This window comes from Leptonychotes weddellii, chromosome 12, assembly GCF_054177405.1.
Source record: "Leptonychotes weddellii isolate Sample4059 chromosome 12, ASM5417740v2, whole genome shotgun sequence".
Taxonomy (NCBI): Eukaryota; Metazoa; Chordata; class Mammalia; order Carnivora; family Phocidae; genus Leptonychotes; species Leptonychotes weddellii.
Genome location: NC_138380.1, coordinates 78646827 through 78664971, shown reverse-complemented (window position 1 = coordinate 78664971; position 18145 = coordinate 78646827). Strand labels below are relative to the sequence as shown.

Here is an 18145-nt window from a genome sequence, read left to right as displayed (position 1 = left end):
TTTAAGGACTGGATTTTAACTCACCCTGCCTAATAAGGTCATGGCTGAAAGGATAAATGAGGTGTGGAATTTAGTCCTTCCAACATTCCATTGTGTTAATCATTCTTCCTATTCAGAGGCAGCGAGGAGTAATTTGAGTGGCTGCAGTCATAAATAATGTGCTATATAAGTACCCAAGGGCAGAGGTAAGAATGGAGTTATGGTTATCAAAGAGAAGAAGTTGGCCTTCATTTTTTTTTTTTTTTTTTTAAAGATTTTATTTATTTATTTATTCATGAGAGAGGCAGAGGGAGAAGCAGGCTCCCAAGGAGCAGAGAGCCCGATGCGGGACCCGATCCCAGGACCCCGGGATCATGACCTGAGCCGAAGGCAGACGCCCAACCATCTGAGCCACCCAGGCGCCCCTGGCCTTCATTTTTTGTTTATCATTTGATGGTTTCTGTTGCTCCTAGAGTCATCTTAAGGTATCACTATTCCTAAAGCCAGAGTTTACATAAGTGCCAAATACATGAACAAGAAAATACCCTACTAAAATTCCTCTCAAACACTATTTTTTTAAGACTTTAAGTAATCTCTGCACCCAATATGGGGCTTGAACTCACAACCCCAAGATCAAGCGTTGCACACTCCACCGACTGAGCCAGCCAGGCACCCCTCAAACACTGTATATTTTAAAAGACCAGGTATATCTGTGGGCTGTCACAGTGGTCTTGCTCCATTCAGCATAAGCTTAACAAGTATTAATGGAGACTGATAAAATTTAGGATTAACCTAAAATCCTCTAAGGTATCCAGTGTTAACTAATTCCTCTCCCTCTTTATGCAAGCATTAGTTTGCCTAAAAAGTGATTGACTTCTGTTCAAATAGCCACAGTGATTTTGGGGCAGTTCATTGCATCTTTGGACAGCTCTTTTTTCTTTTGGGCCTGTAGAACTGTAAATACAATATCCTAAATTCTGTTCCACAAAAACATGAGTAAAATGAGGAATTGGGTAGGTAAGTGGCAAACAACACAGGTTATTAGGACATGTAGCTCGCTCCATAAGTAAACAAACTATTTGAGAAACTTAACCTTACTAGGGTTTTGTTTTGTTTTTTTACTAGTGTTATTTTCAAATCTATGACAATATTTTCATAAAATAACTCTAGCTTTCATTATGTTAGCTATTAGAATTACAGTGGCAAGTTTTAGGAGCTATGTGATATAAACATCTAACACTGAAATTATACATATAAGTATATCATTGTAGCATTGTTTCAATAAACTTAAATCTTACTTTTTTACTTATTTGTCAGAGAGAGCACAAGCCAGGGGAGTGGCAGGCAGAGGAAGAAGGCTCCCCGCTGAGCAAGGAGCCTGATGAGGGGCTCTATCCCAGGACTCTGGGACCGTGACCTGAGCCAGAAGGCAGATACTTAACCTACTGAGCCACCTAGGAGTCCACTTTCAGTGATTTCTTACTTTAATCATTGAGTTTCTCTTCCCCCAGGGTATAGCAGGCATCTTTTTAATACTTGCTGTATTAATTGGCCAGACAGAAGCACACAGTGATAGGTGAGATGCCAAAAAGTATTATGGTGAAGACCAAATTGAATTAAATACCTAGCCAGAACTTTTTAAGTTACTGTGATCATACGTGCACACAACTGAGATTTACCCTTTTTCTCCCAATAAGGACTAGGAGAGAAATGGACAAACTATAGGAAGCACAGCCTGGGAGTTAAAGTTCTTTAAAAAGTTATTGAAGGGTTCAGGGGGGCCCCGTGTGACTGATACTGTGACCTGAAAAGCCTAGAATACTTCCTGGGTGGCCTTATACCCGCCCCCCCAAAAGTAGCTTCCTGGACTAGAGCAGTTAAAGGAAATACGTAAGACTTCTAAAAACAAATAATGCTGAAGTGGCAACTAGTTTACCAGAGAGCCTGCTATTCATCAAGGGATCAGTCAGTGCATAGAAAAGAGGGAAGCCAGCTTAGCCAGGAGGTCAGAATACAAATATTGTTAAGAACTGGCTAATGAGGGCGCCTGGGTGGCTCAGATGGTTAAGTGTCTGCCTTCGGCTCAGGTCATGATCCCAGAGTCCTGGGATCGAGTCCCACATCGGGCTCCCTGTTCCTTGGGAGCCTGCTTCTCCCTCTACCTCTCTCTCTCTGTCTCTCATGAATAAATAAATAAAATCTTTAAAAAAAAAAAAAAGAACTGGCTAATGAATAGGCAAATAATTATATGTATCATGTCACAGACAGTAGATGGAGTAATATGCCACCATTAAAATGAATTCATAATAACGTAAAATTTGTGGCATATTTAAACTATTAGGATAGGGCTTTAATACCCTATTACATTAGAGACACACAGGAAGAAAAAGTAAAGATACATCACCGCAGCAAGCAAATATAAATGTATTTTAACTTTGATTTAGTGCATACTTCTCTAGTAGTTTTACTTAATCTCACTCTGGCCTACTGAGTGTTAAGTAGTTGGTTACATAGCTGCATTCTCTGAAGAGAAATGGAAACTGCTAGGTTAAGTGTGAACCAAGGCCTGTATCATGCTCAGTATTCAAAAAGAATAAACTGACGGGATAAATGACATTAATAAATGTAAGGAGATTTGCCTCCTTGCTGGAAAAACTTAACCTTCAAAAGATGGCACTACTACATTAAAGTTTTACTGCAGTGGAATCACATTACTATAAGTGCTTTTTTATTACTCGAGAGACTACTAGTAGGTTAATCGGACATAATAAACATTGTCAAGATTTTCTTTTAAGATGATGGACTCTTCAGTGAGGTGTAAGCATTTTATAAAGCAGTTATCAAAGCTGTGTTGGACTTAAATTTGGTCATCCATGCATGTACATCCTAAATGTAGCTGCCCTCCTTGGGCAGCCTTTGACTCATGCCAAAATTTAAAACAGGGCTGTGTTTTCCTTAATCACTTTCCCCAAAAAGAATTTGTGAGGCATAAATAAGTAATGTTTATTTTATTCATGATTTCACAAGATAGACTGGGAGTTTAAATTGCAAAATACCCTATTTTGCTCACAAAATCCCATGCAGGTGTTTTTTTTTTTGTGAAACACATGAGCACTACTACCCTCTTAAATTCTAAAGTGCACTGTACAGTTTTGTTTCTCACTTTCAGCTGCCTGTTCTTTCTAAAAGTTTCCTCCTTTAAGTCCGTCTTACGCAGAACAGTTTAGCAGTTGTGGGCACTATACAACCTTAGCAAGTATATTGTTGTTTAGGATGTAGCAAATACAATCAGATTTTATGTGCTGCTGTGTAGCACTTATCCTTAATTCAAAGTCTCACTCAAGAACCCTGTAGTTGCATGTCACAGAGGGACACCACTATAGAGGAGACACGGTGTGTGTCTGACATGTCAGGGAATTTCTCACTGGGTTAAGCCAGTGAATTTTGCCAGGTATTTGGCAGGGTGTGACCATAGTACAACTAGGCTTTTTTACATTTTGATTAAAGTCCTGGGCCTGCAAAGGCTCAGTTTGCTAACAGCAGCCCTTTCCCTCAACCTGGGCCCTTAGCATTAACAAAGGTAGTAAATAATTGTAAATTTTAATCATAAATAGGTGGAGAACTTGGAATACATTTTATCTGAGCCTGTATACCTTAAAGTCTTTGTGAAACAGGTTTTTCTACAGAAAGGCCACAGTGTCCATGTAGCACATTTCTTTTGGCTGTGTTCCTTTATAATATAGAACTTAAAGAATTTCAAAACATTTGCATTTTTGCATAGATTATTCAGTTTTCTGGCTGTCTACTTCTGTAGATAATTTCCATCTGATTCTACAACATCTGCATGTTGCCAGGATAACCTTAGGATCAACCACAGAAATAATTCAAAACAAGCATGATGTATTTGCCTCTAGGCCAGTAGTTTTTGTTTTTGTTTTTTAAGATTTTATTTATTTGACAGAGCACAAGCAGGGGGAGTGGCAGGCAGAGGAAATGCAGCCTTCCCCCTGAGCAGGGATTCAGATGCGGGGCTCCATCCCAGGACCCTGGGATCATGACCTGAGCCGAAGACAGACGCTTAACCGACTGAGCCACTCAGGCATCCCCAGATGGGGGACGGTTCAGCAGTTGGTTAAGCGTGTGCCTTCAGCTCAGGTCATGATCCCAGCGTCCTGGAATCGAGTCCCACCTTAGGCTCCTTGCTCTGCGGGGAGCCTGCTTCTCCCTCTGCCTGCTGCTCCCCCTGCTTGTGCGCGTGAGATCTGTCTCTTTGACAAATAAAATCTTTAAAAAAAAAAATGGATCCTGGGTCATCCTGCATCAGAATTACCTGGTGCCTGTTTAGAGTTCAAATTCTTGACAAACCTACCAAGTCAATCAGATCATTTCTACATTTTGAAAAGACAACTATAATCAAAAATATTCCCTTCTTGAGATCTTGAAACTGCAGTGAAGAGACTGTTCTCTTTGAAAGTTATCTGTTAATGAGGAACAATACCATAATATTAATGGGATGTTATGAAACATAGATGAGTATTTTAACAAGCTTTTAGGAATGCCAAAAAAATAGGGCACTGCATAAACAGTTGCAAAGAGTAGTGTATTGGAGCAGTCATGGATTTGGGGTGGGAGGAGCTTTTAATTTACAGTGCAATGCTACAGGGAAAGAAGGGGGAGAAAATGCTAGCTATTGAGCTGCACACAGAAGAATTGCATCATATCCAAGATTTGATGGATAGTCCCTCTCTTCTGTATTCCTGTTGAACAGGAAAACTAGTCATTAAAAGTAACTTGACATAAAGATACTTAATTGTAGGAGGTGACTCCTCAAAGGGGATTGGCTGAGCGAAATGAGTTAAAATACAAGGATTAACAATCATCAAGACAGTGTTTATGTTGAAGGAAGTTATGTGCATAGTAAGCTCAACATAAACGGATACTGCAATCCAAAAGATCATTTGTTGATAGGCTTAAAAAATGTTTTCAACAAGTTAACGTTAGTTATCTTGTGAACCCAACCGTAACTGAGAAAATAGTCAAAGGTAATCCAGGAACAAAAACTAGGTTCTTTGTACATTAAAGATTAAAGCTTTAAACACCCCCCACGTGTGGATTAAGACAGTGGCTGATTAGAATCCTTTTTCTGGTGGTTTTGTGGAACCAAATTACTTGCACTGAAGAACCACCATCTGTTTCCCAGTAGAGAAAGGAAATTAGGGAAAGGCAACATGACCACCCTGGTTTCTGGAGTAGTCCTTCTTTGAAGTACCTTTTCCCAAAACACTCTTAACTGGCCAAGACCGTAAGCTTCATTTGTTTTCAAGATCCCAGAAGATAAACTTAAATGACCTTTACAGTTTTCTGTCTACCTCTGTAGATAATTTCCATCTGATTCTGCAAAATCTACAAGTTGCCAGGATAACCTTGGGGATCAACCACAGAAATAATTCGAAGCAAGCATGATGTATTTGCCTCTAGGCCAGTGGTTTTTTTGTTAACATTAGTTCCAGAGATGTTTCTCTTGCCCCCAACTACACAGATTCTTAGTTTTGTGCCAGGGGCCTTAAAGCTTATGAATCCCTTCTCAGGATGTTTTACATGTGTATTACATACTGCACACACATCCCCATCTACAGACATCTAGTTAGGCATCTTAGGCCGGGTATTAAAATTCTGAGAGAAAACTCCGTTAATGAGGACTGTAGCTAATGGTATTTGAGCACCCTGTTCAGGTTCGGGTACTTTGTGTTACTCTAGCTTCTGGCTGGAGTGACCCCTTCTCTCAACCGAGAAACTAGCACACTTAAAAGAGGCTAAGGTGAGAAGCCAATGAGGAATTTTACTTCGATAAGAAACACTAAAAAAAAAAAAAAACCGCGCTTCCAACATCCTGACCCGCCAAGAGGAAAGGGGTTCTATAACCCAGTTTTGACCTTTTGTGGAAATAGCCTCTGGCACTGCGCACAATATATAACTGGCTCACCGTGCCTATGGACGCACGGAAGATCCCCTTTAGGGACCCACCACCCACTTTACACGGGAGAAACCTCTTCCTTGAGACCTCTAAGCTTTCGGTGGGGTGGTTATTTGCTCTCGTGAACTCCACCAAGCCGTCCAGACATTCGCCCAGCGTCTGGAAGAGCGAGCCGTGGGTGGCTGCCAGTAGCTGCAAACTCGTGGCTTGGCCGCTAGCCGGAGCGAGTCCGGACCCGGCGTTTGTGTCGCGGCAGCGGGCTGGCCCACGCGGTGAAAGGCGTAGCCCGGGCCGCTTCCTGCGTCACAAGGGCACCGCCCTCCCGGCGGGGGAGGGGCAGGCGGGCCAAGTTCGCCCGCGGTCGGCGCGGGAAAGCGGCTCTACCCTCCCCAGGCTGGAAATCCCGAAGGCCCAGCGTGCCTACGGCCATTGGTAAAACAGAGACCGAGGAGGGAAAAGACGGGCCAGCGGAGACGCGCTGCTGCCTTCCTGCCCGCGCCATCTCGGAGGAGCGCCAGAAACGCACTTCCGGCGCGGCGGAGAGCCGGGGCGGGGCTGGCCTGCCTGTCAGGTCGGCTTCCGCCCAGCGCTTTCTGCGGCACCCAGAGTCCAGGGCTCTAGATTTTTCGGTATTCAGGGTTTTAAGTGACTCCCTTTCTCCCTTTTATCCCATCTGTCAGTCGCTTTTTCCTAAAAAAAAAAAAAAAAAAAAAAAAAGGCCTAGTGCCACTTCCGGCTTCACCTAGCCGTGACGCACTCCGCTCAGACCGTGAGCCCGGCGCAGCCGCCATCTTCCGGAAATGCTGGTCGCGGCCTGTGCAGCTATTGTCCTGTGTACCCAGAGGAAGAGACTTCCGTCTGTATTCCTGAAACTCTGCTGGGGAGGGCGGGAGCAAGAGTGGCCCTGCGGTGGGACTCACGTGTATTTGCATTCCGAACCCCCCCTAACTCCTTAATCAGCTTTGTCCCACGTTGAAAAATGACAATCTGAGCCTCTCATTTGTTGTTGGGTCAAATGAGGTAATGCATGCAAAGCCATTAGAACAGTATGGGGCATAAAAGTGAAAGTAAGGCAAAGCTATGAGGATTTATTGAGCACCTATTTCCTCATGCCATATTCGTTGTGTTAGGTATGGAAAATGCTTTTTTTTTTTTTTTTAAAGATTTTATTTATTTATTTGACAAAGAGAGACAGTGAGAGAGGGAACACAGCAGGGGGAGTGGGAGAGGGAGAAGCAGACTTCCCGCTGAGCAGAGAGCCCGATGCGGGGCTCGATCCCAGGACCCTGGGATCATGACCTGAGCCGAAGGCAGACGCTTAACGACTGAGCCACCCAGGCGCCCCTGGAAAATGCTTTTGATTCTTCATCCCCACGGAATGGCCTTCCAGTACCTGAAAGAGCTGATACTTGACGGCTCCTGAGTTTGCTTGCCGTTTCCCAGGCAGCCCTTGATGCTCCTAGTTCCTAAGAAAGTTTTTGCTTTTACTGGACTTACCCCCCTTTGCAGCGCTTTGTACTGGGCGAATATTGTGTAGGGATAGTGGACACGCCTAGGTTTGGTATGATTGTAGCATCACATGAATGAAGGGGTAGACTAAGCTTCTTCCCGGGTACATTTTAGGCTGATCCCTGACAGCAGGCCATAATGCTTCCCTACACTTGATCCCTTACCATTTGGAACTAAGTATAGATTGGGGGGTAGGGGAGTTGGTCTTAAAAAAGAACGAGAGAGATGCTAGATAATTTTGGTGATAATTTACAAAAAAAGAAACATATAAAGGAGATTATTATCTCTACAAAAAATGGACGAACTCCACAAACTTGTGGCAGACTCGTCGGTGATTCACTGAGTCTTCAGGTGTTGAGGAATAATTAAAACTCTTCCTTTCCATGCTGAGTTGCTAACAAGTTTCTGGTTGATTTCTGTTGTCCCTGCAGGACTCCTAAGTCTGAGCCTCTTACCCTCTAAGTCTTTGCCCCTTCAAACACTAAGCATCCGTAACTCAGACTGAATATAATACCTTCAAACAGCACAGTTCCCACTGTGGAGTGAAATCCTCTGATCACAACATGGGTTGAAGAGTTGGAAGTTCCTTACACTTTAGAACATTTAACTTGTATGTAAATTACACTACAACAAAAACCAAAATGGAATATTTTATGATATGGAAACACAAGCAATATGTAGTTTAATGAAATTACATGTACAATGTAATCTTATTTTTGCAAAAATATGTGTATGGATAGGATCAGAATATTAATTTCCTCTTTAGGTCTTTTTAAGGGTTTTATGATGATGTATTGTTCTTGTAATAGTGTAAAGGAAAAGTTCTTTTGTAAACTTTATGAAGATGGATTGTAAGAGATGTAAACTTGATAAAAGATGGATATTCTGTTAACTCCTCAGTTTTCAAAGAAATTGTCAGTTTGATAAATCAAGAAATATAAACATGTAGATATCTGGAGTTACTGCTAAAAGATAATGCCTCTTCAGTTTGAGTTTGAAGATGGGGTCTTGTTCCTTTTCATTTTAAGCTCTTGGATATGGACTTTTTTTTTTTTTTAAAGATTTTATTTATTCATTTGAGACACAGAGATACAGAGAGAGAGAGAGAGCATGAGCAGTGGGAGAGGCAGAGGGAGAGGGAGAAGCAGGCTCCTCGCTGAGCCAGGAGCCCGATGTGGGGCTCGATCCCAGGACCCCGGGATCATGACCTGAGCCGAAGGCAGACGCTTAACCATCTGAGCCACCCAGGCGCCCCATTGGATATGGATTTTTTAAATAAAATATATGCATGTTTTACTTTGCTAAATTTAAAAGGTTAAAAATTACACTGAGGTGTATTTTAAGATTTATTTTTATGTAGATTAACCTATCCTTTCCAAGTTTATTCTTTCCCTTCTCCACCTGGCAGTCAGAGCAAACAAATTAAACTAGCTGAAAGGTACTTTGAATAACAGTATCAAGTAGAAACACATTATGAATTGCTTAATATAAAGCATGAGGTTGTTTTTTTTATATATATAATTGAGGAAATTAAAACACAGCTTCTTAATTATCCTGAACTGCGTCATACTGTTTTTGGGATGGTCTTTTGGCTTGAATCCATTAACTGATTATATATCTTGTAGCACTGTGGGAACTGCATTATTAAAGCAGTTTCAAAGTCACAGCTTTTGTATTTGGCGCCCTCTAGTGTATTATTTTAAATAACAAAAGCCAGCTTACCCTTGCTAAGCTGTTAGCTGGAAGATAAAATGTGAATGTCAGTGGCACCTGGCTGGCTCTGTCAGTAGAACACGTGATTCTTTTTTTTTTTTTTTTAAGATTTTATATATTTGACAGAGACATGGCGAGAGAGGGAACACAAGCAGGAGGAGTGGGAGAGGGAGAAGCAGGCTTCCCGCTGAGCAGGGAGCCCGATCCCTGGACCCTGGGACCACGACCTGAGCCGAAGGCAGATGCTTAACAACTGAGCCACCCAGGCGCCCCTGAACACGTGATTTTTGATCTCAGGGTCATGACTTCAAGCCCCACGCTGGGCATAGAGATTACTTTAAAAATAAATTTGATTCAGGGGCACCTGGGTGGCTCAGTCGTTAAGCGTCTGCCTTCGGCTCAGGTCATGATCCCAGGGTCTTAGGATCGAGCCCCGCATCGGGCTCCCTGCTCAACACTCAAGTGTTAAATCTGCTAGTTGGGGAATGCGAAGAATGTTAAAGAGCAGCTTAAAAATAAAAAAAAAAAAAAGCCTAGGCAGGACTCTAATCTGTGGTCTCATCTTACTGAGTCAATTCATGCCAAATTCTCCAGTCTGGAAACAGACTTCTTTGCATCCTTTACAGCGCCATAATTACACACCCTTAAAAATACTTGTTGTGTTAATGTTTAAGGTAAATGGTTATATGGTAGATCTTAGAAAATCTAAGATGCAGAATGATAGAGGAAAAATGTGAAGATTTGGATTCAGACTTTAGTTTAAGCTGGAAGCTCCAAATTCCTTTCTCTGGATTTTATTTTCTGGACTGGAGTTCCGGAACAAGCTGTCGGATGGTATTTGTACTTCCTGTGTACAGGTGGGAGAGCATAATTGATGCTAATTGAACCCAGGTGAATCAGGATTTACAAATTCGTTTCCTTCATTGACAGAGTTTGAAGCTTAACATCACTACCTCCTGGGTTTCTTTAAGAACCAGTTACCTCGAGAAAGCATTGGGTGCTTCTGACACCTACTCACACCCCTCTGGAGTCTTTGGCTGGTCCTGTGTATAATAAATGACATCATGCTATTTTTCCTATGTGTCATATTACAGTTCAGAATTGTTTCTCCTTCCCTTCCACTGCCTGAGTGCTAAACCAGATTGATTTTCTCATGAACAGCTATCAGCTAAACATTATTGAGCCTCTATTATAAGCTTGGGGACACTATGCTGAGTACTTGACATACATTAGTTCTAATTCTCACAACCTCAATCCAGTAAAGTAGGGGGTATTAGCCCTATTTTCCAGAGGGGGGGAAAGAAATCACACTAGGTCACCCAGGTAATAAGTGTAAGAGCCAGACTTCCAACCTGAGTCAGCTTCTGGAGCCCATGGCCTCAACATCACATCAGAAACCCTTTCCAAAGGGAGAACTGTGGGTTATGCGGCCTTCAGAAGTGCAAGGCGAATCTCACAACTCCTTTCAGGCACTAAGATGTCAGTTCTGAGGCTTCCTCCTTTTCAAGAATGCCCACTTATCTAGCCCTGCCATAATGATAATTATTAGAACCTGGGATGGCTCACATATGGTCGGCACCTTGCAGTTTTTCCAAGGTTGACCCATGGGGATATCTCATTTTCTCTTCCAGAAAACCTTTTGCCTTCATCATGCACTAAACCCCCAAGCTAAGCTGGGGCGGCAAGTTCTTTTCTGGCAGAAGATGGCAGCTGCTGGTATTTACCCCCCAGGGGATATACTGCAAATCCCAAGCCTTACAGCTGGGAACATGGAGATCTGGCTTTGCAAGCATATAAAACAAATCTTGACAAAGAGGGAGGGGCGTGCACCCACTGGCCATCCCGGTCCCAGCACACTGGGCAAGGAGCTCTCCGCCTGGAGGCTGTGATGCAGAGGCCAAGGAACGGTCTTCAACGCCGAAACCACATTCAGCAGGCCTTCAGTCAGGCGGGCCTTCCACCGCTGGGGCGCATTCACTGAGGCCAAGCATGTGGTCTCCTAATTGCTTTTCCTCTCTTTAACCCTCTCCCCCCTTCTCCCCCACCTCGCCCTTGTTCTTAAATGCTTTCTCCAGGTTTACACCTTAACCTCATTGTAGGATCCCAGGTGAATGCTGAGGCTTATGTGGGTGGAAGATTATAAATCAAAGCCTCAGACCCAGCCCCGGGGGGGGGCACCCAGAGGAGAGAAGGGCCACAACTTGAAAACAAATGAGCCTCTTTCATCCCAGTGGGATTTTTGTTGTTGTTTTCTAAAGACTGCAGTTCCTGCAGGGCACTTCCCCAGAAGCTATGGTTTCTGGAACTTTCAGAAAGCAGAAGCCCTAACAGTTGTCCGTATGTGTTGTCCTCTGCAAGAGTTTCAACAAGACTTGGGGGCCTAAAGAAGTTCTATTTTTTTTAAACAAGCCTCAGTTTCACCCCCGATAAAATAGGTTTCAGGTTTGAAAAGCAGCCCAAGTGTAGCCTCAACCATCATTTTCTCCAGAACCGAGAAGCTTCACAAAATGAGAGGGATCAGGTTTGAAAAATCTAACTAATTTGAAAAAAATTAAATCTTGTCCTTTCTCAACGATCTGTGCTAGGGGAGGGGACTCCAAGACGGGACTCCGATGGGACGCTAATTCCCTGTTCGTTTACATCTGGTTTTACGAGGCATTGTGGTAATTAACATTTTTATACGGGTGTGTCTGCAGTTCTGGGAATTTATGACTGTTTACAGCGAATAGCAAAGCTACTCGGTGAAGATGCTGACAGGGCTGGAATACTGTCAAAGGACTTTTCCAGCCTCTGGACCAACTGCTTCGTGAGGGCTGGAAACAAAATGGGCTTTCGCCTCAGAGGAAGGTTTCAATCCCGATGCTGCTGTGTGACTTTTTAAAGATTCCTTTTTTGAAAAACAGGAAAAATGAAATACCAAGTGCCTTGACCATGATATGAGAGAATAACCGTGGAAGTTGTGAGGGAATTCTCAGACACATCTAGCATCCATTCGGGTATTATTTTAATCTGGAAGGAGACTGGAAGGTTACATACTTCCACAAATAGACCAGAGCTGCTAATTAACTTGGGTTAAGAGAGCTTCACCAACCTCTCTTTAGATGATGACATTCTGGTTATAGATTATTAAGAGATTCAGTATGACCTGTTGGGTCATAGACTTGAGCCTGTGGCTGGAATCTAGCCACTGAGCAACTCAGCTCAGAAGGTAAGCCTATTTTGTGTTCCTAAGAGGCCTCCAAAAAGCAGAATTTCTATTAAGAAGTTGCTGCTCCTGGGGGCGCCTGGGTGGCTCAGTCGATTAAGCATCTGCCTTCGGCTCGGGTCATGATCCCCGGGTCCTGAGATCGAGCCCCGCATCAGGCTCCCTGCTCAGTGGGGAGTCAGTTTCTCCCTCTCTCCCTGCTCATGCTCTCACGCTTCCTCACTCTCTCAAATATATAAAAATCTTTATTAAAAAAAAAAAAGTTGCTCCATTATCTTTAGTCATCTTAACTTATCCTGTGTGTTAAATACATGAATAATTTTAATTCTAACTCATCTGAATTCATACTAACTGGCAGATGTAGCCTGGAATTTACCATATTGCTGGAGAAGGCTACATAGCAAGATGGCCTGTTCAGGCAGCCCTCCTACACAAAATCTTGGCACCACATGCACAAATTCTGAGTTGTGTAGGGGGAGAGCCTAAGTATACGTGGTCTGCTGAAAATGCCAGTTGAATTTCCACAGCTTCTTCACCATCCTTATTATATAACCTGTCCTGCCTGGATTAAGGACTCACTTTTGATCACAGAGCTAAAACTGGACCCTGTGCCCCTAAACACAGAAAGTTTGATTAACTCAATTAATATGCTCTTTCCAAACAGCACATTTGTTTTCCCGGCCAGGAAGTTGGAACACGGTTCTAGTAAATGTTTAGATCTGATATTGCTTAGGCTACGGGTTCAACAACTCACAAAGAGAAGCCAAAATACAGTGGCAGTTCAGCTGAGTCCAGGGCCCAGTTTCTTTCTCTCATTGTGCTGCCGCTCCTAAAACATGCCTTTTGCTTCACAGCCCAAGATAGCTGCTCCAGCTCCAACACTCACACTGACATCCCAGCAGAAAAGGAGAAAATAAAGACATTCTGTAAGGGCAACACTCTGGATGTTGTATACACCAACTTCTACTCCCAACTTTGGCCATATCCAGCTGCAAGGGAGGCTGGGAAGCTGGGCAACCATGTATCTGGCTAAAAATTCTGTTAATAAGAAAAGAAGTACAGACTAGAGAACAATTCCCTTCCCATGGTTTTCTGCTCCAGACCTACTTGATTAATAATTCAAAATGCTGAGCTAGAAGCCCACTGAATTCCCTATGTGCAGACATTGAAAATGAGAGGCATTTTTACTCTATTATTTTTGGATAGCATAGATAGTACCTATTTATTCTTTGGGGGGAAAAATAGAAAATACAAGTCAGTAAGAATTTAAGGATCCTTATGAATCACTCTATTGTATACCTGAAACTAAATTATACTGTATGTTAACTAATTGGAATTTAAATAAAAAAAAAAAAGGATTAGCACCTTTAGACTCCATCCCCCTGTGAGAGGGATGTCAGGATTCTGAGGTCTTTCCTGACAGACTTGCCCGATGCAAATGTAGCTGTTGAATCTCAGGGTGGGAATTTACATTGCATGATGGTGGTGATGATAAATGATCTATATTACTGGGTGGGGTGGGGTGGGGAGAGGACTTTAACCAGTCGCACAACTGAAAGAAAACAAATGGAGAAACTTGGATTTTAGCTCTACCTCTTAATTGACCCCTTCGTGACCCTGAGCAAGTAACAAACTCATCATGTTTCCATTTCTCCATCCTTAAAGTGTACATACATATTTTCTCAATCCCCATTACAAGACAGTTACAAGAATCAAGGCTTCCTTCCTGGATTCCTTCAAATTCTCTTGGGTGCCCGCCATGTGAAAGGTATTGAGAATAAGACAGACTTGTTCACTGTCCCCCCAGAGTAGAATCTAATGGGTGATGCATATCAAAATCTTTTGAGGAATATCATTTGGGAAACCTATGTCAAAGATTACTATCAAGGAGTGTCTACCAGTCATCATAGTGTTCCTCAGCCCTTCACACCTCTTTGCCAAGGCCAAAATGGAGGAAGAGGTAGGAGATAAAGCAGTCAGATGGGAGGATGTGGTCTGGCCTGGGCAGGCTGCCATTTTACCAAACCCAATCAGCCCTAAATCTACTACGATAACTCATCGGCATTTTCTAGTTACATCTAGTGGTCTCTGTGTTCCACCTTCTAACAGGGAAGTAGGAAAATAGAGATTTGCAGAAGTTGGTAAAAACTCATGTCAGGAAGCAGAGTTCCATTTCTAGATCCAAGAAAAACTTCCTGTTTTGTTAAGACCCTTCTTAGGAGCGGAAACCAGCTCACTCAGATGAAAACTGCAGTGAATAATTTCACTGATTTGTACCGTATGTTAAGCAAGCCCAAAATCCCAGGAGAAGGTTGTGAATAAGAAGAGAAACTATCAGAAGGGAACTGTCCATGTCAACCCCCACCAAGTAGGGCTCCTCCTCACTTCTTCACCACTCCCTGAAGAACAGTGACCAACAATGGCATGGAATAACTTTGGGGAGAATATGACGCAAAGGCAATCTGGCAAAGCCTCAGGGGGGCTTGTTCCAGAACTGCATAACTCAGATTGCTCATCCTCTCTCCAGATGGAAGAGTTTCCTTTTCTACACAAAGATCTAGAAGAACCGCTTTATTAGCCTCACCTATACTGCAATTATAAAATAAGTGCAAAATCTTGGTTTACCACAGTACCGCGTATCGTTGCTTTCATTACGTGAGAGGTGGTGGAGTGCGAGGTGGAGACGAGGGAACCCGGCTCAAGAACCCTGGTTGCTAGAGGCTCCAGCATTTGGAGTTGTATCACCAGAGTCTTAGGTCTCCACCATCCTGGCCAGAGAAGAAAAGGCATGGAGAACTCACACGTGCTCCTCTTCAGCCTGGAAGGGACATGGGTCACTTCTGTCTCAGTGGTTGGACAGAACCAAGTACAGAGGCGGGCTGGGATGGCTGGGGAGATGCATAGATATGGCCGAGCAATAAAGGTCTCTGCCCTGGCCGCCCTTCAAAGCTGAGCGTGTGCTGCAACACGTAATAGCAGCTCAGAATCCCAGACCATGAAAGGATCGTTTGAATCCAAGTCTGCTGAGAGGTCTCCCCTGAAGGCCTTTCTTGATAATTTCCTGAGTCTAACAGGCAGCTCTCAGGTCAAAAATAGCCCACCCCATTTAAGGTGGGTTCTTCGTCAGGGTTTTACCTCAACCCCCAGCTCTTCCCATTTTTTATTTACCTGATTAGCTAGCCTCACAGTGTTGGGAGACGGACGTAGCTTGGTGTCCCTGGGAGCACGGGTCAGTCATTGGAACGAAAGCTGCGTTTTTTAAAATCCTGGAATTTTAAGCTGTTCACATTTAATTCCATGGAAATGCCAACATAAAGCTGGAGGATTGTTCTCTGAAAGACTGTTGACCAAGTTGTTCAAAATATATTATGATTCAAGCCTCCTCTTGCCGTTGACTCATGTCTGATTCTTGTCCAGTGTTCTTATGCCAAGGGAGGATGCTCTGTATTCACCATCAATTAAATATACATACAGCTCATGCACACATGGGGTTCTCATGAATGAACTTGTATGCCCTTGCCGGGGGGGCAAGAAGTTAAGTAATAGCTTATCCAGGACTTGAGTTCCTTTACCTTTTCCCCCTTGCTCCTTGCTTTGGGGACATTTGCAATCCACCAGAAAGACAGGAGGGAAGCAAGGGAAATACAGCGCATTTTGGAGGCAGACTGACTTCACAGGGTGGTTCTCTGCCCTTTTGTTTTACTTGGCCTGCTGTGGAGCTGTTTTGGGACTTAGGAGGTTCTCCAACCACGAGGCCCTTTCCAGACCTGATTTCCCCTTGGAAAGGACACATTAGCCTCCCTTCAAATGTAGCAATTGTAAATTCCTGCCTGGGGAGCAGCAATTGCTTTGAATTATACACTATTCGAATAAACCAGTATGGGATTAACAAGGCCTTATTGTTCTACAATCCTTCACTGAAACTCTGCTGTAGCAATTTCTAGTGACATTGTAGTTCTCTGCCCAGCATTTGAATGCGCAAAGCCACACTGTCCACACTTTAATGGGTCCTTTTAGTTGTGTGTCATAAAAACCTCTGGTTACCGTTTTACCAACAACATCAAACAGGAAAAAATATTACCAGGTTTTCTCTGTTCGCCTTTTTCTCTTCCTTTCCCTCTCTTTGGCATCCCTACTAGAATCCCACATTTTAAGTTCCTCAGATTCATGGAGTTAAACATTACTTCGTGACAGCCATGCGCACACACAAGGTAGGATTCTCTCTCACATTATGTGTATATGCTATTTTTAAAATAGACCTCAGGAGCACAGAATGAAATCGATCATCATCCCTGGAGATGCTATTGCCAATGTGTTTTTATGATAACCCAGGAAAACAATGTACATGTGCTCTAGTCCACTGAACACACCCACGCGTGCGCGTACGAGCGCACACGCACACCCCAAAAACACATTTCTTGCTCATTCACTTTTTACTCAATAACCAAGAATAAATCAACTACTATTTACTTTCTAACCAAAATTATTTCTAACAGAACCAAAAGGGAATCTCTTTATAATGAAAGGCTTTACTCATCAGAGTGTTGAGCCCACAACATGATTTACCTACAAAATAGGCCTTTATAATTCTGATTCAGTGAATACAAAACCAATGAATCAGAGCTATAACAGAGTCTTTTCTAGCTGGTTTTAGGCCAGTTAAGTCTAATAAATTAGATCATGAAGATAGAAAGCCAGCTTGAAGTAAGAACATTTTGTATTCTATTAATAGGTAATAAAATTAAATCTATGCAACTGCTGAATGAAAATTTTAGTTACTTGTTTACATACAACTTTAGGCCTACATAACTATCACTCCAAAAACAGCTTAATAGCACAATATTTTGATTTTATTTTTTTAACATTTTATTTTTAGTAATCTCTACATCCAAAATGGGGCTCTGACCTACAATCCTGAGATCAAGAGTCACATGCTCCACCAGCTGAGCCAGCCGGGCGCCCCAATAGCACGGTATTTTTTTTTTTTAATTTTTATTTATTTTATTTGGGGGGGGCAGGGGGAGAGAGAGAATCTCAAGCCGACTTGGCACTGAGCACGGAACCAGATGTGGGGCTCTATCCCACCACCGTGAGATCATGAGCTGAGCCAAAACCAAGAATCTGACACTTAACCAACTGAGCCACCCAGGTGCCCCAGCACAGTATTTTTTAAAAAATAGGCTTTGATGAAATTGACAAAGTAATAATCTCTACCCATTTGTCTCCAAACCATCTTCTCAGATCTTGTATCTACACTGAAATTTTTAAAAAATTTTATTTGAGAGGGCGCCTGGGTGGCTCAGTTGGTTAAGCGTCTGCCTTCAGCTCAGGTCCTGATCCCGGGGTCCTGGGATCGAGTCCCACGTCGGGCTCCCTGCTCTGCGGGAGGCCTGCTTCTCCCTCTCCCACTCCCCCTGCTTGTGTTCCCTCTCTCGCTGTGTCTCTCTCTGTCAAATAAATAAATAAAATCTTTTAAAAAATAAAATTTTATTTGAGAGAGAGAGAGAGAGCAGGAGCACAAGCAGGGGGTGGGGCAGTGGGGGAGGGAGAAGCAGACTCCCTGCTGAGCAAGGAGCCCAAAGTGGGACTCGATCCTAGGACCCTGGGATCATGACCTGAGCCGAAGGCAGACGCTTAACCGACTGAGCCACCCAGACGTCCCTACATTGAAATTTTTGTGCCAGAAGGGAGTTGGATGATATTTCAGATATACTATACTATAAGAAGTATAAGTTATTTTTTTTTAAGATTTATTTATTAGAGAG

The 18145-nt window shown here is 43.0% G+C and overlaps 1 protein-coding gene across 15 annotated transcripts in view; it reads left to right on the top strand.

Annotated features, from left to right (window-relative positions):
- Nucleotides 1–18145, top strand: part of LOC115941846 (uncharacterized) — a 42038-nt gene that overhangs the window by 17331 nt on the left and 6562 nt on the right. For 10 of the 15 annotated variants that reach the window (XR_014139396.1, XR_014139394.1, XR_014139395.1 and 7 more), the window contains one exon: nucleotides 17257–17352. The exons of 1 other annotated variant lie outside the window; for it this stretch is intronic. Coding sequence is in view for 7 of the 14 variants with exons in the window: in XM_081800680.1 (XP_081656806.1) it covers nucleotides 17257–17352 (96 nt within the window). In the remaining 7 variants the exon portion in view is untranslated. Of the gene's footprint in view, nucleotides 1–7893; nucleotides 12061–17256; nucleotides 17353–18145 lie in introns of those variants that run through there. 4 more of the 15 variants (XR_014139391.1, XR_014139397.1, XR_014139393.1 and 1 more) reach the window with 1 other exon arrangement.